At 43.2% G+C, this 24,366-nt stretch overlaps 1 protein-coding gene across 1 annotated transcript; it reads left to right on the top strand.

Moving 5' to 3' along the window:
* The first annotated feature begins 8,423 nt into the window (after positions 1-8,423).
* LOC139411824 (myelin-oligodendrocyte glycoprotein-like) lies at positions 8,424-15,097 on the top strand. The gene is made up of 6 exons (XM_071158565.1): positions 8,424-8,524; positions 8,699-8,725; positions 10,023-10,355; positions 11,265-11,366; positions 11,906-11,983; positions 12,403-15,097. Exons 2-6 carry the CDS (start codon positions 8,704-8,706, stop codon positions 12,447-12,449), a joined length of 582 nt encoding a protein of 193 aa, XP_071014666.1. The 5' UTR covers positions 8,424-8,524; positions 8,699-8,703; the 3' UTR covers positions 12,450-15,097.
* The last annotated feature ends 9,269 nt before the right edge of the window (positions 15,098-24,366 follow it).

Consider the following 24,366-nt stretch of genomic DNA (forward strand, 5'->3'; position numbering starts at 1 on the left):
AGACACAATGCATGTCTGACTACCTCCGGAGGTGTTCAGGAAAATCCCAATCACATCATAATGTGACTTTTCATCATCTACATCAGTGGTTCACAAACTTTGTATCGTCCCGTACCCCTTCAAACACTCAACCTCCAGGGGTCTGTACTGCTCTCTACTACACCATGCGCCCTACCCTACACACACACACACACACACACACACACACACACAACTCCTGAATACTCCAAACACACACACACACACACACACACACACACACACACACAAACACAAGCTCCTGAATACTCCAAACACACACACACACACACACAAACACAACTCCTGAATACTCCAAACACACACACACCACTAAAACACAACTCCTGAATACTCCAAACACACACCACTAAAACATAAGTGATGGAGGTGAAGGTGAGGGAGAAGGAGAAATGAGTTAGAAGGTGAGGGAGAAGGAGAAATGAGTTCGAAGGTGAGGGGTGGAAAGAAGACAAAAGTGAGGATGTTCATGGTGAGGGGTGATGAGAAGGAAAGGTTGGTGATGAAGGAGGGGAGAGGAGAGGGGGCTGGCGAGAGGTGAGGAGAGGGGATAGGAGAGAGGAGAGGAGAGGGGGCTGGCGAGAGGTGAGGAGAAGAGGCAGGTGAGTGGTGAGGAGAGGAGGCTGGTGAGAGGTGAGGAGAGGGGGCTGGCGAGAGGTGAGGAGAAGAGGCAGGTGAGTGGTGAGGAGAGGAGGCTGGTGAGAGGTGAGGAGAGGGGACAGGTGAGGGGTGATGAGAAGGAAAGGTTGCTGATGAAGGAGGTGAGTGAAGAGGAGAGGGGGCTGGCGAGAGGTGAGGAGAGGAGATAGGAGAGAGGTGAGGAGAGGTGACAGGCGAGAGGTGAGGAGACACACACACACACACACACATACAACTCCTGAATACTCCAAACACAGCTTGTTGTTGTAATGCAATGCACTCTATCTAGGTTGCTGTAATGCTATACACTCTATCTAGGTTGTTGTAATGCTATGCACTCTATCTTAGAGGTTGTTGTAATGCTATGCACTCTATCATAGAGGTTGTTGTAATGCTATGCACTCTATCTTATAGGTTGTTGTAATGCTATGCACTCTATCTAGGTTGTTGTAATGCTATGCACTCTATCTAGGTTGTTGTAATGCTATGCACTCTATCTAGGTTGTTGTAATGCTATGCACTCTATCTAGGTTGTTGTAATGCTATGCACTCTATCTAGGTTGTTGTAATGCTATGCACTCTATCTAGGTTGTTGTAATGCTATGCACTCTATCTAGGTTGTTGTAATGCTATGCACTCTATCTTAGAGGTTGTTGTAATGCTATGCACTCTATCTTAGAGGTTGTTGTAATGCTATGCACTCTATCTAGGTTGTTGTAATGCTATGCACTCTATCTAGGTTGTTGTAATGCTATGCACTCTATCTAGGTTGTTGTAATGCTATGCACTCTATCTAGGTTGTTGTAATGCTATGCACTCTATCTAGGTTGTTGTAATGCTATGCACTCTATCTAGGTTGTTGTAATGCTATGCACTCTATCTTAGAGGTTGTTGTAATGCTATGCACTCTATCTTAGAGGTTGTTGTAATGCTATGCACTCTATCTAGGTTGTTGTAATGCTATGCACTCTATCTAGGTTGTTGTAATGCTATGCACTCTATCTAGGTTGTTGTAATGCTATGCACTCTATCTTAGAGGTTGTTGTAACGCTATGCAAGACCTACAGAACATGGAAGAGCTTAATCTTCCCTCCAACATAAAGTTGATCATGTCAAAACTTCCCCACAAACTAATGTAAAACTGGAGGTCTACAGAATGTGATATGTTAGAGAGAAGACCCCTGAGAGCCCAGTTCAGTGACCTTGTGACGTTCATGGAAAAACAGGCCAAAATATTGCAGGATCCGTTGTATGGAGATATTCAATATCCCCTGGCCAACAAAAGGTTTTAAAAAAACCAAAACATCAGCAGATTCTAAACAGCAGTTCAAGTCCAAGAGTAGGGGAAGCAGCTTTGCCACTGCAGTAGATGTAGTGTCAGTTTACGACTCTAAAAAACATTTAAAAGAACAAACATTCAAAGTAAAGAGACCAGACACCTGCCCTTCTGATGCTCCCAGTAGTAAAGAGACCAGACACCTGCCCTTCTGATGCTCCCAGTAGTAAAGAGACCAGACACCTGCCCTTCTGATGCTCCCAGTAGTAAAGAGATCAGACACCTGCCCTTCTGATGCTCCCAGTAGTAAAGAGACCAGACACCTGCCCTTCTGATGCTCCCAGTAGTAAAGAGACCAGACACCTGCCCTTCTGATGCTCCCAGTAGTAAAGAGACCAGACACCTGCCCTTCTGATGCTATCAGTAAAGCGGGAGGAGACTGTCAGCAGTGCTCTTGTTTCACTGGAAGCTGGTGAAGATACCGAGGTCGGTACAGATGGTGCACTTGCAATTGCGCCAGTTCAAGTAAAGCTGGAAAATGGAAGCAAGTCTGTGTTAACCAATGCATTTCTTGATTCTGGTAGTTTAGCAACATTTTGTACTGAGAGACTCATGATGCAGCTGAAAGCTAAAGGCAGTGAGACTGATATTCTGCAACACAATGAGGCATTAGAGTCCTACCAAGAGCTTTGAGATATCTGGGTTAGAGATTGGCAAAGTGGAAGGAGACATTTCTTGCTCTATCAAAGCAAATTCTACGAGCTCTGCAAGCTAAAGTGCGGATGGGACGAAGTCATCCCAAAGAACACTCTATTTCATGGAAGAAATGGCTCTGAGCTGGACCAGCTGTCCAGTTTCCAGATTGACAGGTGTATGATGCCTGAGAACTTTGGTCAAGTCAAGACCGCAAAGCTGCATCACTTCGGTGACGCGAGAGAACAAGGTTATGGCACGGCAAGTTACCTTGGGTTCACAAACGATATGGAAAAGGTCCACATCCCATTCATACTGGGGAGATCAAGAGTGACTCCACTCAAGCAGATGATCCCCAGACTGGAACTTGATGCAGCAACATTGGAGGTGCCAGTGGACAGGATGTTAAGGTTGGAGCTCCAGATTGAACTTGATGCAGCAACATTGGAGGTGCCAGTGGACAGGATGTTAAGGTCCAGATTGAACTTGAGGAGTCAACTTTCTGGACAGACAGCCAGTCTGTGCTAAAATACATCCGCAATGATACCAAAAGATTCCATATCTTTGTGGCTAATAGGGTTGCTATGATCCGTGACCTGTCGAAAGCAACACAGTGGAGCTATTTGAACTCCCAACACAACCCAGCCGACGATGCCTCGAGGGTTACATGCTGAAACTTTCCTGAACTCAGAGAGATGACTCAAAGGACCAGAATTCCTGAAGAAACTAGAAACACAATGGCAGAAAGTCCCCGAGGAGCTTGGCTCCATCCCTCTGGATGATCTGGTTGAGAAAGGACATCATCGTGAACATGTAAGCTAGAGCTGGAGAACAGAAGATGACCAACCTTCCACAAGATCGGGTGTCACCTGATTTGCTGCCATTCACCTATGTGGGCATAGATTACTTCGGCCCCATAGAGGTGAAGCGAGGCCGCGTTCATGTGAAATGGTATGGTGGGATCTTTACTTGCCTTGTGAGTTGAACTGTCCATCTAGAAGTTGATGGTTATCTGGATACTGATTCCTGCATCAATGCCCTGCACAGGTTCATCTGTCGAAGGGGCTCAGTAACAAGTGTCAGAACAGACATTGGCACCAACTTTGTTGGAACACACAGAGAGCTAGGAGAAGCTCTGAAAGAGCTGGATCACACAGAGAGCTAGGAGAACCTCTGGTAGAGCTGGAACACAACAAGATTCAAATGAATTACTGAAGGATGGAGTGACATGGTCATTCAACCCTTGCTCTGGAGCCCACCATGGGGGGTTATGGGAGAGGTTGATCCGTCTGGAGCCCACCATGGGGGGTTATGGGAGAGGTTGATCCCTCTGGAGCCCACCATGGGGAGTTATGGGAGAGGTTGATCCGTCTGGAGCCCACCATGGGGGGTTATGGGAGAGGTTGATCCGTCTGGGGCCCACCATGGGGGTTATGGGAGAGGTTGATCCCTCTGGAGCCTACCATGGGGAGTTATGGGAGAGGTTGATCCGTCTGGAGCCCACCATGGGGGGTTATGGGAGAGGTTGATCCGTCTGGGGCCCACCATGGGGGTTATGGGAGAGGTTGATCCCTCTGGAGCCCACCATGGGGAGTTATGGGAGAGGTTGATCCGTCTGGATTCCACCATGGGGGGTTATGGGAGAGGTTGATCCGTCTGGAGCCCACCATGGGGGGTTATGAGAGAGGTTGAGCAGACTGGTGAAAAAAGATCCTCTATTCAGTCCCTAAAGAGCAAGTACTGGATGATGAGGCTTTGCAGAAGTTGAGGTGATCATGAACAACAGACCAATCACAACTGTAACAAATGACCATAATGATCTAGAACCCCTGACTGCTACCATCAGCTTAATCTGAAAACAAAGCCAGTCCTACCACAGGACAATTCCAGAGAAGAGATCTACACTCATGAAGGAGATGGAAGCAAGTACAATATATCACCTCTTCTGGAAGAGATGGATCAGGGAGTATCTTCCACTTATGCAGGAGTGGAACAAAAACTAAGAGAAACCTCAGTGCTAGTGACCTTGTGGTCATCGTCGATGACACCGCGCCAAGGAACTCTTGGCTAATGGGGCGTGTGGTGAAGGCTTTTCCAGGGTCAAAGGTCTTGTCCGGAGCGTCATGGTTAAAGACCAAGATCAACATCTTACAGAGACCTATCAATAAACGCTGTCTTCTCCTGGAGGCAGCTGAGTGAGACACACACACACACACACACACACACACACACACACACACACACAGTGATCCATCTTTGAGTCAAGTGCACCTCTGATTCTTGGATGTCATTTTTGGATGTTGAACACTTGAACTCTGAGACTGAGATCAGTGGACTCTTGTCCTATATGGGACCTTGTATATTTGTATATACACTATCATTCAAAAGTTTGGGGTCACTTAAAAAGGTCCTCAACTGGCAGCTTCATCAAATAGTACCCACGAAACACCAATCTCAACGTCAACAGTGACGAGGCGACTCCAGGATGCTGGCCTTCTAGGCAGAGTTCCAAAGAAAAAGCCACATCTCAGACTGGCCAATAAAAAGGAAAGATTAAGATGGGCAAAAGAACACAGACACTGGACAGAAATATGACTTTTTCTTTGCAACCCTGCATTCTGCCCAAGAAATTCTGAAGAGTTTTTCCATATGTATGTTGATTGCAGTGTCTTCCTCTCCTCTTGAGCATTGACTGTCCAAGCCTGAATTGCCTGAATCCAGGGATATGATGCAACAAAAATATTTATTACTCTTACATCTAACAAAACATTGAATCTCCAATAAACTTAAAGCATAGATTACTTGACATGAAGAACACATAAAATGACCTGTTTGTTTTTTCTAGTCAAAAGACTCCACTCCCGCGTCTAGCTAGAACTCCCCCTCCCCCGAGGAAGGGGTGAAGCTGCCAGTTGAGGACTTGTGAGGCATCTGTTTCTCAAACTAGTGTTGGGGAATAATCAGAATTGGTTGGTAACATAGGTAAGATGTTTTATATTCATCATGTTTGTAAGTTACTTCTCATCAGAATGTTATTTTTGTATAATACTGTGGCGGGGTTGCAGTATCTGTTCTCTGTCAAGACTAAGTTGTTTGGGCCGGAGAGAGGGGAGAGGTCAAGCGTGTATCTCTTGGCTCCACAATGTCTGTGTGCCAGTCAGTGTGTCTCTGTGATCTTGTCAAGATAGGATGGATTTGATATATGCCTGTTGATATGGAGGATTGGTTTATGGTTCTGAGTTTGAGAAAATAACATGTTTTAGGAGACAAAGCTGAACCATGAATTATGCCGATGCTGTCTTATCCTGTGTGTGTCTTTTCTATAAAGGATCTCAGTTGAAATGTGGAAGGGACTCTCAGAGAATTCATTGATAGACACTGAATTGATCTGAGAGTCACAGGGTTGTGATAGAGCTCATAAAATTAAAAATGGACTTTGATAACTAACTCTGACTTGTGTGTGGTTTAACCTCATGATTTGGTAAATAGAGGAAATTTCCACGACACTAGACACTCTAATGTACTTGTCCTCTTGTTTCTCAGTTGTGCACCGGGGCCTCCCAGTCTTTCTATTCTGGTTAAAGACCGTTTGTGCTGTTCTGTGAAGTACACAGCGTTGTACGAGATCTTCAGTTTCCTGGCAATTTCTCACATGGAATATCCTTCATTTCTCAGAACAAGAATAGACTGATGAGTTTCAGAAGAACGTCTTCGTTTCTAGCCATTTTGAGCCTGTAATCGAACCCACAAATGCTGATGTTCCAGACAGTGGCTATGCTCAAGAGGAAGGAAGCCACTACAATCATCATACATATGGAAGAACTGTTCAGATTTTCTTTTTAGTCTAAATAAGGCCAGTTTTATTGCTTCTTTAACCAGAACAACAGTTTTCAGCTGTGCTAACATAATTGCAAAAGGGTTTTCTAATGATTATTTAGCATTTTTAAAATGATAAACTTGGATTAGCTAATACAACGTGCCATTGGAACACAGGAATGATGGTTGCTGATAATGGGCCTCTGTACACCTATGTAGATATTCCATTAAAAATCAGCCGTTTCCAGCTACAATAGTCATTTACAACATTAACAATGTCTACACTGTATTTCTGATCAATTTGATGTTATTTGAATGGACAAAAAAAATGCTTTTCTTTCAAAAACAAGGACATTTCTAAGTGACCCCAAACTTTGAACGGTAGTGTAGCTATGAACCGTAATAGTGCTCTGGTATAGAATGTTTTGTGAATTGGCTCTATTTTTTTAAATATTAAGTAACTGTAATGTTTTCAGTGCTGTTAACAATTATGGGCCGGTATGTTAGAGCCGATGTGGACATATTTCTATAAAAGACAGAACATACAGAACTCCATGTAAAGGTGTGTAAATATATGAAATATGAATGTATATGATGAAATATCAGGTACCTTGATGATTTATATTGACCTCATTGAGATATATTCCTTTGTTATAAGTGTACCTTAGGTTTTAGCTCCTCCTCTTGACCATTCATTGTACTGTGGTCAGTGTGTTAGTGACAGGATAAAGACAGGAAGTTGGGCCTTCGGGGGAGGGGGAGTCCTAGCTAGACACGGGAGTGGTATAGTCTTTTAACCAGACAACATACAGGTCATATTATGTATTTTTCACGTCAAGTAATCTATGCTTTAAGTTGATTGGAGAATATGTTTTTTTGTGAGATATAATAAGAATAAACCTTTTTGTTGCACCATATCCCTGGATCTCATTGAATGTTTTGGCCGTTTGGGAACTTGGAATGTGGACTGTATGCGTCTGAAACAACCCCACTTCAGGCTTTGGAAGTGGTTCTGGTCAAGAGGAAGGAAGCCCCTACAATCATCATAAATATGGAAGAACTGTTCAGAATTGTTTTGGCTGGGAAGCATGCAGACGCCTTAATTCAGCCTCCCATACTTACAGCCCTTACCCCCAGGCCTGTCCGCTGTGTAACGGATGTGAAACGGCTAGCTTAGTTAGCGGTGAGCGCTAAATAGCGTTTCAATCGGTGACGTCACTTGCTCTGAGACCTTGAAGTAGTGGTTCCCCTTGCTCTTCAAGGGCCGTGGCTTTTGTGGAGCGATGGGTAACGATGCTTTGTGGGTGACTGTTGTTGATGTGTGCAGAGGGTTCGCGCCCGGGTATAGGCGAGGGGACGGTCTAAAGTTATACTGTTACACCTGCACAACATAACCCATAATCAGCCTTTACTCGACAGTGGTATGTCTGACTTTCTGATTTGTAAATTCACCGCAGTTCCCAACATTGACCAGCAGGTGGTAATGATACTCTCTTCTCAGACAGTAAATGACAACCAGTCAGCTACATTTATTTTGTTAGGAGGGGATGGAAAAGCATTGAGACTATTTGTCATGGAAGCAATTTCACTCATTTACTCATGTGAATGTGTCCAAAGAGATAAGAGAAGCTAATATTGATAGTCACTGTTAAATCTTTACAGCTCAGGATAATATGACTATAATTAAAGATCATCACTACCATCTGCTGGCTGGATCGGTCTTCTGATTTGAACCTTATTCTACACACTGCTAACCTTATGCCGAACCTTAAACCTAAATTAAGATCAGAAATGCACATTTTTGTTTTCATTACATTTTATGATAGACCTGTAGACAATTTAGACTTTGTGGCTGGGTTTTCTAATAACCAGAGAGGCTGGGGGGGAGGAGTTTACTCCAAGTGCCTGAGCAAATGTGAAAGTGAAAGTCTCAGTATAGGACTGAGGTGTAGATTGTTTTGTAAAAACGTGTAGAAATGCACATATAGTGACTATTAGAGTGGTTATAGATTTAAATCAACTATTTTGAGTGTGAAGTGGAGGACGTGAAGACCAGTAAAGGTAAGAGGAGATCTCAGTATATTTCACTTTCCAAACTAGACACAACAGTCCTGTTTTAAAACAATGAGGACTGGAGAACGAGGAAGTGATGTTTGTATCTGTGTGATTGAGCAAAAGAGAGAATTTGATGAAAGGTAATGATGTAAATATGAATGTTTTCTCGTTTTATTGCAGTTAAAATGGCAGAGTCCAGAGTTCATAGTAAGTCACCATGCTATAATTAATGATTAACTTTTCTTTCATGTATCTGGGAGAACAGAACTAAACCAACTATTGAAAATGAAATGTGTTTGTAGTTTTATTTGTCTTTATGTGTAAATGTGTGTCTGGATGAAATGTGTTTGTAACATGAGGAGTTGTAGCTGAGTTTGTGTCTGTGAGAAACAGCTCTACTGCTCCACAGTGACCTCTCCCTCCAAACATCTCTTTATTATAGAACCCATTTAATCCAGTCTGACACAATATGGAAGAAAATCAACCTTTTGTACTTTACTGGCTCTAGAGAAGTTAAAGTTGTACATATCAACAAATAAGTTGTTCTCCTGAGTGGCGCAGCTGTCTATGGTGCTGTGTCTCAGTGTGAGAGGCGTCTCTACAGACTCTGGTTCAATTCCAGGCTGTATCACATGATTGGGAGTCGCATAGGGCAGAGCACAATTGGTCCAGTGTTGTCTGGGGTAGGCTGTCATTGTAAATAAGAATTTGTTCTGAACTGACTTGCCTCGTTAAATAAATAAAATGTGTATCCAGAGCAATTATGATTAAGTGCCTTGCTCAAGGGCACATCAACACATGTTTTCCTAGTTTCCTCAGGGATTCAACCCAGCAACGTTTCGGTTACTGGTCCAATGCTCTTAAGTGCTCAGCTTCCTGACAAACATGTCTGACTAATGGGAAAATACAGAGCCTCTCATTTATTCTAATTTTATAATTTATTTTAGATATGCCTGTATCTGTACTTGATAGTATACATTTGAGGGTATTGGCATGTGGGTGTTAGGGCACGGGGGTAACAGGGCTGGGGTGTGTGGGTCATTGAGTTTAGGTGTGTGGGTAAGTGGGCTGAGGTATATAGATATTGAGGTTGAGGAATAGGGGTAAATATCTGTTCATGTTATTATAGACAGAGCACTCTGTCACAACTGTGACCAAGAATAAAACATACTTTTAAATAAATAAATCATCAAAATGGATGACATGTTAGGCTACTAGTGGCATAAGATTAGCATAGTGGCATGTCTGGGAAAGATGTGGGAACAAATGGGATAATATCATTCTAGATTGTAGCATCACATTCTTCTATGACATATAGACTTTCCTTCAAATGAATCTGTCTGTCTGGGATTGTGGGGGTTGTATTTTAGAATTGACATGGTCCTGGTTGTTGTATGTCTGTTGTAGTTATTAATTCAGATGTGTTTATAAATGTACTGAGAGGATTTGTGTTCCTGACACAGATGATGTCATTAAACATGAAATGTTCTCTCTTTCTGAACAGATCAGTTTAAACTCACCTCAGAAGACCATGTGGAGGTTAAAGTTGGTGAAGAGGTCACCCTCCCCTGTCACCTCTCACCTGACACCAGTGCTGTTGCCACGACGATCAGGTGGTTTAAAGGGACAGAGTGTATTTACCTGTATAAGAATGGCCAGGTGACAGAGAGGAGTGGCTATGAGGGCAGAGTGAGTCTGATCACCCAGGAGCTGGAGAGAGGCAACGTGTCTCTGAGGCTGAGAGACTGCAGGAGGTCAGATAGAGGAGTCTACATCTGTCAGGTCATCCATGGAGAACAGAAGGATGAGGCTGCAGTGAGTTTATTGGTCAGAGAAGGTAAGTGTTCTAGAACTCCAGTAATGTTTCTAAACACCTAAACAACAACAATAACAACCAGTCTCTTTCCCTGTACAGAACACTTGTACTTTCTCATGTAGGTAGGAGTTCATAGTAGGAGTTACAGATGAATAGACTAGATTCATTCTGAATATCATCTAGTTACAATGCATATTACCATCACTCTGAGCTTTGAGCTGGTCCTGAAGCATTAGATCCATTCCAACATTACTGTCACGTCCCTTGATTGTCATTAGTAATGAATGTGATGAACAGTCACACCCCTCTGATGTACATCACATCACTATGGTATTTGAGAGGATAATGTGACAGATGGTGATTTGAAGGTCATGATAATAACTAATACATTCTGTTTTACATGATCATTATTCATGACACTCCATCTTGGATAATGGATGATCAGCACCAAGTAAGTCATTTCTTATTTGTCTGTTTTGTTTATTGACAACCAATAACACAAGACAAAGAACAGACCAGAGTGTTAATCTGATACTATAAAAACTACAGGTCTTGTGAACAGCAGTGTGTCTTCTTCAAGGCTACAAATTAAATCAGTTTCTTTACATTTATCAAAACTCTCCCCAAATGTTCTCAAGGTAGGTTGTATTATGATGTCATATGTTCTTCACATTCTACTGAATGTATATTCCATAGAACCCTGCCTCCTGACACAATATCCTGTATCTACCATAGAGCCCAATGCTGGTTATCACAAACAATGACAATAATCATTTGATCAGAGAAAGACCAATAACAAAACAACATTATTTATGAAGTTAACCAGATCTCATTGGTGCCCACAGTCCCTACATGAGGGAGGCTTGAGTGACAGGAGAAATCTGATTGGTCCTGTTTGTTCTGTATATAGTGATGTCGTCTACCACACAGAACTCACCTCTCTGTTTTACACCATAGACTCAGGATCACAGTATTTACAACGTGAGACCCAGGAGGACAAGCTGAAGAGGGAGGCATCAGCTGGTGAGCTTGGTAAGTATGAGAGAGTCTGGAGGAGAGAGGATTGAATCAGGGAACATGAGTGATGTCATTCAGTTTTTCAGACTAATTCATTTGTAATGTATCAAATAGTCAATAGACCAGTTGATGATTGGTTCAGCTCAGATAACTGTTGACTGGAGGAAATAATTACTAATAATTGTACCACCTCCATCAAATGATAATGTCTTTATAGACATACTATTGAATTAATTAATACATTACAAATTCAAACAACCAATTAAATATGTTAATTATTCTCAGAGTTGAAGATGGAAAAAGAGATGATGAAACAACTAGAGGAGAAAAGATCATGAACTGAAAGAGAGGAGACAGGAAGTAGAAGAGAGGAGACAGGAACTAAAAGAGAGGAGACAGGAAGTAGAAGAGAAAGACAACCTACTAGAGGAGAGAGAGAAGCAGGTGAAGGAAAATGAAAATGAACGAAATGTATTTGTAGTTTGTTTATACTATGTTTTAAATGTGTCTCTGATGAGTCAGTATGTTGACCAGTTCTCTATGTTGTGTTACAGTGGGAGGAGAGACCTCAGATACAGACCCCACACTTCCACTGAGGAGGAGAAACAGCATGAAGTTCAATCCTCCATCTAGTGAGTTATGGGTGTAGATGATATTATATTAGACACTGTTGTACATCCTCCATCTAGTGAGTTATGGATGTACATTATATTAGACACTGTTGTACATCCTCCATCTAGTGAGTTATGGATGTAGATTATATTATATTAGACACTGTTGTACATCCTCCATCTAGTGAGTTATGGATGTACATTATATTAGACACTGTTGTACATCCTCCATCTAGTGAGTTATGGATGTAGATTATATTATATTAGACACTGTTGTACATCCTCCATCTAGTGAGTTATGGATGTAGATTATATTATATTAGACACTGTTGTACATCCTCCATCTAGTGAGTTATGGATGTACATTATATTATATTAGACACTGTTATACATCCTCCAGAGAGTCAGAGTGTTGATCAGTGCTGTGTGTTGTGTTGCAGTGGGAGGAGAGAGCAGCAGTCCAGACTCCCCAGTGTCTCCCAAATAACAGAACTGGAGAGACAGGTGAAAGATGAGGAGTACTGGGGGAAGAAATACAAACACCTTTGTCTGACACATCAAAATGTGAAGTGTTTTCTCATTGGAAAGACGTCGTCCAGATGTCCTTTGGGTGGTGGACCATTCTTGAAACACACAGGAATCCCAACAGCGTTGCAGTTCTTTACACAAGCCAGTGCTCCATGCACCTGTTACCAGACCCCGTTCAAAGACATTTATATATTGTATCTTGCCCATTCACCCTTTGAATGGCACACATACACAATCCATGTCTCAATATCCTTATTTAACCTTCTTCCTCCCCTTCATCTACACTGATTGAAGTGGATTTAACAAGTTACATCAACAAGGGATCATAGCTGATCACCTGGATTCACCTGGTCAGTCTATGTCCTGGAAAGATCAAGTGTCCTTAATGTTTTGTACACACAGTGTATGTCTACAGTGACTTGATGAGTAATACATTAGATTATTGTTCTGTTGCTGTTGAGACAACTGTTTTGTGTTAGAGAGGAGACTAGAGAGAGACAACTGTTTTGAGTTAGAGAGGAGACTAGAGAGAGACAACTGTTTTGTGTTAGAGAGGAGACTAGTTAGAGAGACAACTGTTTTGTGTTAGAGAGGAGACCAGAGAGAGACAACTGTTTTGAGTTAGAGAGGAGACTAGTTAGAGAGACAACTGTTTTGTGTTAGAGAGGAGACCAGAGAGAGACAACTGTTTTGTGTTAGAGAGGAGACCAGAGAGAGACAACTGTTTTGTGTTAGAGAGGAGACCAGAGAGAGACAACTGTTTTGTGTTAGAGAGGAGACCAGATAGAGACAACTGTTTTGTGTTAGAGAGGAAACTAGTTAGAGAGACAACTGTTATGTGTTAGAGAGGAGACCAGAGAGAGACAACTGTTTTGTGTTAGAGAGGAGACCAGAGAGAGACAACTGTTTTGTGTTAGAGAGGAGACCAGAGAGAGACAACTGTTTTGTGTTAGAGAGGAGACCAGAGAGAGACAACTGTTTTGTGTTAGAGAGGAGACTAGTTAGAGAGACAACTGTTTTGTGTTAGAGAGGAGACCAGAGAGAGACAACTGTTTTGTGTTAGAGAGGAGACCAGAGAGAGACAACTGTTTTGTGTTAGAGAGGAGACCAGAGAGAGACAACTGTTTTGTGTTAGAGAGGAGACCAGATAGAGACAACTGTTTTGAGTTAGAGAGGAGACCAGAGAGAGACAACTGTTTTGTGTTAGAGAGGAGACCAGAGAGAGACAACTGTTTTGTGTTAGAGAGGAGACCAGATAGAGACAACTGTTTTGTGTTAGAGAGGAAACTAGTTAGAGAGACAACTGTTATGTGTTAGAGAGGAGACCAGAGAGAGACAACTGTTTTGTGTTAGAGAGGAGACCAGAGAGAGACAACTGTTTTGTGTTAGAGAGGAGACCAGAGAGAGACAACTGTTTTGTGTTAGAGAGGAGACCAGAGAGAGACAACTGTTTTGTGTTAGAGAGGAGACCAGAGAGAGACAACTGTTTTGTGTTAGAGAGGAGACCAGAGAGAGACAACTGTTTTGTGTTAGAGAGGAGACCAGATAGAGACAACTGTTTTGAGTTAGAGAGGAGACCAGAGAGAGACAACTGTTTTGTGTTAGAGAGGAGACCAGAGAGAGACAACTGTTTTGTGTTAGAGAGGAGACCAGATAGAGACAACTGTTTTGTGTTAGAGAGGAAACTAGTTAGAGAGACAACTGTTATGTGTTAGAGAGGAGACCAGAGAGAGACAACTGTTTTGTGTTAGAGAGGAGACTAGTTAGAGAGACAACTGTTTTGTGTAGGGGTTAGAGAGGAGACTAGTTAGAGAGACAACTGTTATGTATAGGGGTTAGAGAGGAGACTAGTTAGAGAGACAACTGTTTTGTGTAGGGGTTAGAGAGGAGACTAGTTACAGAGACAACTGTTATGTGTAGGGGTTAGAGAGGAGACTAGTTAGAGAGACAACTGTTTTGTCTAGGGGTTAGAGAGGAGACTAGTTAGAGAGACAACCTTTTTGTGTAGGGGTTAGAGAGGAGACTAGTTAGAGAGACAACTGTTTTGTGTAGGGGTTAGAGAGGAGACTAGTTAGAGAGACAACTGTTTTGTGTTGGGGTTAGAGAGGAGACCAGATAGAGACAACTGTTTTGTGTAGGGGTTAGAGAGGATACCAGATAGAGAGAACCCTACTGTATTTTCCTCCACTGTGAGAGAAACATAGCAGTGTTATTATTTTACCACAGTCACACTGTTGTTTTCTATTTGCTGACCTTCATCAATCAAAGTTCATCAGGATACTGCTGTTGTTCTGATGTTATGTTTCAAGTTGAAACCTTAAACGTATCTCTACAGTTCTCGCTAGTGGACAGACAGGCAACGCTCTGCTCACGTATCATTTGGTTCAGGGTTCAGAGGTCACAGTGAAGGATTGATGAGTAATACATGTGTTTATTATGATATGTTTGTTGACCCCATTACCCAGTGGGTAGTAATCTGTGATGTGGATGTAGCTTCCAGTTACCATGGTGATGTCTCATATTGATGCTGGGAATCTTTCCCAATGGAACTCTGTTACCACATGAGACTGATATTGTTGAAATAAAGAAATTTCACTTTGTAAGACATCAGTGTTTGGACATTGTTTGTCTTGGATGATTCTCTACCGTACAGTGCTGAGCTGTCAACACTGAGCTGTCAACACTGAGCTGTCAACACTGAGCTGTCAACACTGAGCTGTCAACACTGAGCTGTCAACACTGAGCTGGTCTCTCTCTTTACCTGACACACAACTTCTACTACTACTTCTACCACTGCTACCATTACTGCTAACACTACTACTACTACTACTACTACTACTACTACTGCTACTACTACTACTACTGCTACTACTGCTACTACTACTACTACTACTACTACTACTACTACTACTACTACTACTACTGCTACTACTACTGCTACTACTGCTACTACTACTACTGCTACTACTGCTACTACTACTACTACTACTAATACTACTACTACTACTGCTACTACTACTACTACTACTACTACTACTACTACTATCACTACTGCTACTACTACTGCTACTACTACCACTTATACTACTACTACTACTACTACTACTACTACTGCTACTGCTACTACTTCTACTACTACTACCGCTACTACTGCTACTACTACTACTGCTACTACTACTACTACTACTACTACTACCACTACTACTACTACTACTACTACTATCACTACTGCTACTACTACTGCTACTACTACCACTTATACTACTACTACTACTACTACTACTACTACTGCTACTACTACTACTACTACTATCACTACTGCTACTACTACTGCTACTACTACTACTACTACTACTACTACTACTACTGCTACTACTAAACGCAACCCGGGTTGACTAATCCTGGCTAAAGTTTTCGTCCCGGAGCAAGCACCAACTAGCCTGAAGCTAGCCCATGCTAGACTCATCTCCCGGCTAGGGCTCCTGGGCTACTCATGAAGCCCACTCCTCGGCTACAATATCCGGACCCTTCCGCTGGGCACGGAACCCCGTCGATCCTTGATGACTGGAATACCGACATAATCTGCCCGAGGATCCCAACAGGCCCCTCAGGCCCCTCAGGCCTGCTAGCTATCTATAGCATATTGGACTGTTAACTGATCCGCCGGCCAGTTTCTTGGACCACTATACTCATTTTGCCAATTGGACTTGGACCCCTCTGCTACTTGGAACCCTACTAATTCTATGACTGGTCTGTCGACGTCACCGCACGAGGAGGCAAAAACAGACTTCCCCCCATCGCGACGTCCCTCTAAGGCCCTTATGCTAGCTTGCTAATGTGGGAGTAAATGAGACACACAGGCGCCTAGGGGAACTGGATACACTAAAGTAAGAGGAGACACATGGTCGGCTGACACTAGATAAGAGCATACATACAAAAGAACCATAAGCTAAATACAGGGCCAAAGAATAGGCCTGTAGAATAAAGGGACTTATATTATTTTTAGGACAAAGCAAGGGTCCTGCCACCATTATAATCTAACTGAAAGCAGATATGGGCGTTATTGGGCGTGAACAAGCAAGAAGACTGAACTAAAAAGATAATGGTGGCAGAAGAGTAGGGGAAGTATGTTTATTTGCATATGGGTTGGACCCATATGCTATATGTGTATCAATACAGGAGCCGGGACTCAGGGAAGGTGTGTGTTCCGCGGACCACTCCGGCTTGCTATACTTTTTTTTTTTTTTTGTTTGTTTTTTTTTAATTAAAAAAGCCTATTTGATTTCACAAGTTCTTGCAAGTGTCATATTTGAACCGATTTTCCACGACATAACTTGGCGAGCTTGGCCAGGAGTGACAGGGACTGGGACGTTCTTGGCTGACGACGGGTTCTTTGGGCAATCTGGCAAACAAGGGTGGCCGCCCAACTATAACAAGGTAAGCAAGTTCTTACAATAGTTGAAATGTTTGTATAGATTGCTTCAGAGATCCTGTCTCAGCAGGAGGGACGTCAAGTAGGTCTCTCTCTCAAATTTCCTAAAACAATAGAAATGAAATAACTTTTGAAATTCAATAAATTTGCATGTATGTGTAAGCATGGGGATTGTATAGCAAATATAGATGTACATGCATGTCTAGTGATTGAGGGATCGGGGGCTGTGAACTGTGTTTGGGCGGAGGGGGCGGGCATTTGCTCTGGTCGGACTGCTTGAACGGACCCACGTGTCTGGTTTGATTGGGGGAGTTGTTCCGTCTGATTCTGCTTGGCCGGGTTCGACCGTTTCAGGATCTGTTTTGGGGTGTGCGTAAACACACCTCGATCAACCTGGGCGAGTGTGTGATTCGGACTGCCCCTCTCGTTGGGCCATTTATGTTGGGGACTTTTGTGTGGGCTGGCTGGTGCGACTGTTCGTACCCTCTGGCTGAGCGGCTGGGCTCGGGCGCAGGGCTGCAGCTGCCTGCTTATACGGTTAAAACATAAATAAGTAGTTAAATAAATATTCATGGATACCGCTCCAAAAAGAGGAGGACTGAACGGGTGAATATTTAGAACGCAGGAAGAACGCTGGCCTGATTGTGCGGCGTTCAACTGAAAAAGGAAATCCTACGAATATAAAACGCTCAAAACGCTAAACGGGGGTTTGTAAATCAGTAGGTCACGCCACGATATTGCTCTAACATAAAATAAAGATCAGTACGGGGTGGATGAATAGGATATGAAGACAAGCTGATCCGATTAGACAGTAGTCTTGGCATATCACAGAAATCCTATCAGTCTAAGCTTATGTTGAGGAAGTGTATTAAGTCAATAAAGAAAGTTGTTTTTAGGTAAAAACAAAAGGATTGAATGAACGAATGAAAATAAACGAATGACTGAGAAAAATGCTGTAACATAATTCTGTGAATAGAACACTAGGAATAAGGAAGGACAGATTGTGTTTAGACAGAACGTCCAGAAGAGGGAGCGCGCAGCCCTCCTGTGAGTATAAAGTTGAAGAAGGGTGCCTTTGACTTCTTCTGACTGGCCAAAAGTGATCCTCTATCACAGTTCAATACATTTACAGAGTGATCCCTATCATAGTTTAACTACTATTAGGCAAAGGGAACTAAATTAAGGAACATCAAAGTAAAATAAGCAAGGATAAAAACACTGATGTGATAAAGTGGTAAGCGACTGCAATTAGAACAATAAAAAGGTGTCAAAACAAACAGTAGATAAGAATAATTAAAGAGGCATTAACCGAACAGTATAAAGCGAATAGAACAGTGTACAACAAAAGAGAAAGCAGAATCGCTAATAAACTGAAATTATACCATAACGATAAAACAAATCTAGGTTAATTAAGATAAAGAACATGAATGAGTAAAATCCAGGACACATTAAGAATGCATAAACAGTGTGAGCAGAGTAAGAGGAAAAACAGACACTCTGTGTTCGCAGAGACTACGGTCTAAAAATAGCCTGAAGGGCAGAGAGGGGTGCAAAATATTGTGGTCAGGGTAAGAAAGGAAAGAAAGAGAGGCTTGCCTCATTAATAAATTAACCTTAAGATCAAAACAACAAGAAAATAGAGTAAAGATAAGAAGTATAAATAATACAAACAAATAAAGGTAAAAATAAGACGTTAGATAAAGATCTTAAAAATGGATTAAAACCGTAATAACAGAACAAACCAAATGAATGAAATGAATAAGACACCAGTAGAGATCTTAGGGGCAAGACATCCCTTGAGCAAAGAAGAAATAATAAAAACTTCCATAAAATGGGAGAAACGCACAAGGAAACTGAACACCAAATGGCCAGAGGTGGGAACATTGGATGTCTCTGTGTGTGAGGAAATGGAGACACTGATAAAGAACTACAAACCAAAGGACAAGAAACAAAAAAGGAGAAATAAACGAGAAAGAGAGAATGAAATACTAAAAATGTTCAAAGAAGAAGGAACTGGTTTGTTAAAAAGCATGAAAACGGCAAGAGAAATGCTGAAGAAAGATGACAAAACAACGAAGGGAAAAGAGTGGGTGACTAAACCCCCACCTTATTCCGATGGGCAATTTCCGATAATAACTGGACACATGGACATAAGAGGTGAGGTAGAAGTGACTGAAGAAAGAGAAGAGGCTGTCACGCCTGGGGCAACATGTGCACTCTCTCACTCAACGGACAGAAAAAAGACTGTGAAGAATCCAAACACAGAAGGAGGTTTCAATTGTTATGAGGGCGTGAGAAAAACCCTGGCCGCAATGGAAACAGTAAAAAATGAAAAGGAAATAACAGGACCGCTAACAACAGAAAGAAGAAAAGCAAAAGAAAGAAAGGAAGAATGCTTTAGGAAAGGTTTGGAAATATTAGCAGATTTACAAGCAGAACAGAGTCTTTGTGATTCAGGAGAGGAAGAAGAAGAGAGCGACAGATACAATAGAAAGGAAAAGGAATTAGAAGATCAAAGGTCAAAGCTACAGGAGGAATGTGATAGAATAGAAACAGAACTAGGAATGAGTGAGGGAAGGCTACAGCAAAAGGAAAAAGATCCAGTCTGGGATACACATGAGGACATGAGAAGTGAGTCTGTTGAAAACCATCTTGGGGCTCGTAGAAAAGGGTCGGGAAAGGAACCTGGTTTCTATAAAAAACAGTTTCCAATCCTAATAAAAGGCACTGAGGGACACTATACACCATGGGCCACACGGGACCTGGAGGGGTTGGTTGTTCGTCTGCCAGATCTACATGAAGGGGCGGGTAAATGGATCAGAACCTTTGAAGAACATACCGTGGGGAAATTGCTGGCGGTGGGCGACATAAGGGCACTACTGGCCAGGGTGACGAGCATGCGTACTATGGGAGAGATCATGCAGGACGGGGGCATCGATGGCGCAGATGGGGGAGTGATAAATGATGGATTACTGTTCAACAGACCAGCCATCTGGCGAGCCTTAAGAGAAGCATATCCAACAAAAGTGGATCCCAAAGCACTAAGAGGTGAAGCTATCGGGGCCACAGAAAACCCAGCCACCTACCTACATGGACAGTTGAAAATGTGGAGGATGGAAACAGAACAAGACCCTGAGGGCAATGAACTAATGACAACTATGTTCCGAAATTCAGAAATAGAAGCCATGCCCCAGCCAGTAAAGAGCAGGCTGGAGGATGTGGTGGGACTTACATCAAAACCCTACAGGGAATTCTGTGACTACGTGGTCCATGCAGTGGAGAAACACAGAAAGGATGAACAGAGACAGATGGATCAAGGAAGAGACATTCAGAGAAGACTGACCCAACTGCAGTTGGATGAGCTAACCAACAAAGGGAAGAAGAAAGTCCAGGCTGCTGTCACGACCCCTGGGCCAGAGAATAGGAACAATGTCTGCGGTCTCCCCAGGAGAGCCACAGCTGTTCGGCCCTGGGCGGGCCCAAGTGTCAACTGCACCGCCAGTAGTTAATGTGTATACACAGCCCCCGAATTGGAATGGTGGGAAAAAACAGCAGAAAAACGTACAATCTGATAAAGGCAAGGGATCTGTGGATCCTCGAGGGCCACCTGGCACCTGTTGGGGATGTAGGCAAACAGGACACTACAGGCGAGAGTGCCCTACACACCTATGGCAGGATCGGACTGAGGGAAATAGAAATAGCAGACCGCCACCGGCGAGTAATGCTCCAAACTACCAACAAAATCTGAATGGTTGGAATCCAAACAATGATTGGCAGGCAGCCCTAACCAACCTTCAGGCCCTGTGAACTCATGGTCAGGGCCTAATCAACGAAATTAGGGATGCCCAGGGAATCCTAAAGGGGAGGGTCAGTTTCCAATAATAACAACAAGGGCTGACCAAGAACCTATACTGCAGGTTCAGATAGAAAACAGAGGCACGCCCATGATGATAGATACTGGAGCCACTTACACATGTGTGAGTCCAAATTATGCCTCTCATCTCCCCATGTCGGGTAAATATGCCAAAACAATAGGATTCTCGGGAAAATACGCAGTTAATTCCAATGACCGCTCCAGTTCGTCTAACAGCTGACGGTAAATCTGTCACAATTCCAATTTTAGTGTCAGATAAAACACCGATTAATCTATTAGGAAGGGACGCACTATGTAAGATGGGCTTACAAATTAAATGTTCTCCTGATGGAGTAATAATGGAAAGAACAGGATTACAACTACCGGTGATGAGTACAGAAGGAACGGCTAATGTATATTGGCTAGGAGGCATTGAATCAGATGTAGATAGAACTGTCAGGAAGTGGGGTAAATTCACCCAGGCCCAAATACCTAAAGCAGTTAGAGCAAATTCTGAATATCATTGCACAATGCAATTTGACCCACACCAGGACCCATTACTAGAACAACTTTGGGTTATGGGGGCAAATGGAAGGAAAGCACCAATAATGTCTCAATATATAGTCATTGGAAAGCAGGGAGCCGCAATGGATGTGATGGACGGAGACGGGTCTGAATTTGTGCAGAAATGGTTCAATGTCTCTGACTCCGTCCCTCACATTACATTGCTGGTAAATCAGGGTTACACATACCTACCAAGGTATGGTCGCAACACGATACAGACATCGGATTAGTTAAATCTGCTAGTCCTGTTTGTGTCAAAATAAAACCTGATGCCAAACTTCCATGGAAAACCCAGTATCCTATGAAGCCTGAGGCTGAAGAAGGAATAAAATTGACAATAGAAGGACTGCTCAGGACAGGTGTATTGATAGAGATGCCCAGACACCCTTGCTACCTGTTCTTAAAGCCGATGGTAAAAAAATGGAGACTGGTCCATGATTTGAGAGCTGTAAATGACATAGCTCAGGATTGTCCTGCTGAAGTCCCGAACCCTCACACGCTGCTGACCAATGTTCCCCCGGATGCCAAATACTTCACGGTTATTGACCTATGTGGAGCGTTTTTTAGTGTACCCCTGGCGGAGGAGTGCAGACATTTGTTTACGTTTAGATATAGGGGCAAAACTCTGTTTTATACTAGAACGCCACAGGGGTTTATTAAGCACAGTCCGCATCTCTTCAATCAGATATTGAGAGCTGATTTGGAGGAGAAGGAGAAGACTGATCAGAGATGCAGCCAAGAGGCCCATGATCACTCTGGATGAACTGCAGAGATCTACAGCTGAGGTGGGGGACTCTGTCCATAGGACAACAATCAGTCGTATATTGCACAAATCTGGCCTTTATGGAAGAGTGGCAAGAAGAAAGCCATTTCTTAAAGATATCCATAAAAAGTGTTGTTTAAAGTTTGCCACAAGCCACCTGGGAGACACACCAAACATGTGGAAGAAGGTGCTCTGGTCAGATGAAACCAAAATGGAACTTTTTGGCAACAATGCAAAACGTTATGTTTGGCGTAAAAGCAACACAGCTGAACACACCATCCCCACTGTCAAACATGATGGTGTCAGCATCATGGTTTGGGCCTGCTTTTCTTCAGCAGGGACAGGGAAGATGGTTAAAATTGATGGGAAGATGGATGGAGCCAAATACAGGACCATTCTGGAAGAAAACCTGATGGAGTCTGCAAAAGACCTGAGACTGGGACGGAGATTTGTCTTCCAACAAGACAATGATCCAAAACATAAAGCAAAATCTACAATGGAATGGTTCAAAAATAAACATATCCAGGTGTTAGAATGGCCAAGTCAAAGTCCAGACCTGAATCCAATCGAGAATCTGTGGATAGAACTGAAAACTGCTGTTCACAAATGCTCTCCATCCAACCTCACTGAGCTCGAGCTGTTTTGCAAGGAGGAATGGGAAAAAATGTCAGTCTCTCGATGTGCAAAACTGATAGAGACATACCCCAAGCGACTTACAGCTGTAATCGCAGCAAAAGGTGGCGCTACAAAGTATTAACTTAAGGGGGCTGAATAATTTTGCACGCCCAATTTTTCAGTTTTTGATATGTTAAAAAAGTTTGAAATATCCAATAAATGTCGTTCCACTTCATGATTGTGTCCCACTTGTTGTTGATTCTTCACAAAAAAAATACAGTTTTATATCTTTATGTTTGAAGCCTGAAATGTGGCGAAAGGTCGCAAAGTTCAAGGGGGCCGAATACTTTCGCAAGGCACTGTATATCACAATCCATATATCACAATCCATTAGAAGTTAGTGTCATTCCTTATTAAAATATAGTTTCCTTTCTACAGACAGCCTGAACACAGTACCACTGTATTAGCACCCAAAACCAGGACCTCAGGGAACTGGTCATTTTCCCCTTTCAAACACGTGATTTAAAAAAATAAACCAATTCGACTAACTAATCATCTTAGAATTACAACTCTTTATTACTCTCTATGGAAATGTATTACTCTCTACGGGGCGGCAGGGTGGCCTAGTGGTTAGAGTGTAGAGGTGACAGGGTAGCCTAGCGGTTAGAGTGTAGAGGCAGCAGGGTAGCCTAGTGGTTAGAGTGTAGAGGCGGCAGGGTAGCCTAGTGGTTAGAGTGTAGAGGTGGCAGGGTAGCCTAGTGGTTAGAGTGTAGAGGCGGCAGGGTAGCCTAGTGGTTAGAGTGTAGAGGTGACAGGGTAGCCTAGTGGTAAGAGTGTAGAGGAGGCAGGGTAGCCTAGCGGTTAGAGTGTAGAGGCGGCAGGGTAGCCTAGTGGTTAGAGTGTAGAGGTGACAGGGTAGCCTAGTGGTTAGAGTGTAGAGGCGGCAGGGTAGCCTAGTGGTTAGAGTGTAGAGGTGACAGGGTAGCCTAGTGGTAAGAGTGTAGAGGCGGCAGGGTAGCCTAGTGGTTAGAGTGTAGGAGGCAGGGTAGCCTAGTGGTTAGAGTGTAGAGGTGACAGGGTAGCCTAGTGGTAAGAGTGTAGAGGCGGCAGGGTAGCCTAGTGGTTAGAGTGTAGGAGGCAGGGTAGCCTAGTGGTTAGAGTGTAGAGGAGGCAGGGTAGCCTAGCGGTTAGAGTGTAGAGGCGGCAGGGTAGCCTAGTGGTTAGAGTGTAGAGGTGACAGGGTAGCCTAGTGGTTAGAGTGTAGAGGCGGCAGGGTAGCCTAGTGGTTAGAGTGTAGAGGTGACAGGGTGGCCTAGTGGTTAGAGTGTAGAGGCGGCAGGGTAGCCTAGTGGTTAGAGTGTAGAGGCGGAAGGGTAGCCTAGTGGTTAGAGTGTAGAGGCGGCAGGGTAGCCTAGTGGTTAGAGTATAGAGGCGGCAGGGTAGCCTAGTGGTTAGAGTGTAGAGGCGGCAGGGTAGCCTAGTGGTTAGAGTGTAGAGGTGGCAGGGTAGCCTAGTGGTTAGAGTGTAGAGGCGGCAGGATAGCCTAGTGGTTAGAGTGTAGAGGCGGCAGGGTAGCCTAGTGGTTAGAGTGTAGAGGTGGCAGGGTAGCCTAGTGGTTAGAGTGTAGAGGCGGCAGGGTAGCCTAGTGG

Source organism: Oncorhynchus clarkii, chromosome 6 (genome assembly GCF_045791955.1).
Source record: "Oncorhynchus clarkii lewisi isolate Uvic-CL-2024 chromosome 6, UVic_Ocla_1.0, whole genome shotgun sequence".
In the NCBI taxonomy this organism is placed as follows: Eukaryota; Metazoa; Chordata; class Actinopteri; order Salmoniformes; family Salmonidae; genus Oncorhynchus; species Oncorhynchus clarkii.

What these genes read in the sequence shown, in the direction of transcription:
- LOC139411824 (XM_071158565.1), top strand. Translation starts at nt 8,704, where the DNA reads ATGGCAGAGTCCAGAGTTCATA. An exon ending in GAGTTTATTGGTCAGAGAAG is followed by an intron (nt 10,356 to 11,264) that starts GTAAGTGTTCTA and finishes TCTACCACACAG; the next exon opens with AACTCACCTCTCTGTTTTAC. An exon ending in GGCATCAGCTGGTGAGCTTG is followed by an intron (nt 11,367 to 11,905) that starts GTAAGTATGAGA and finishes GTTGTGTTACAG; the next exon opens with TGGGAGGAGAGACCTCAGAT.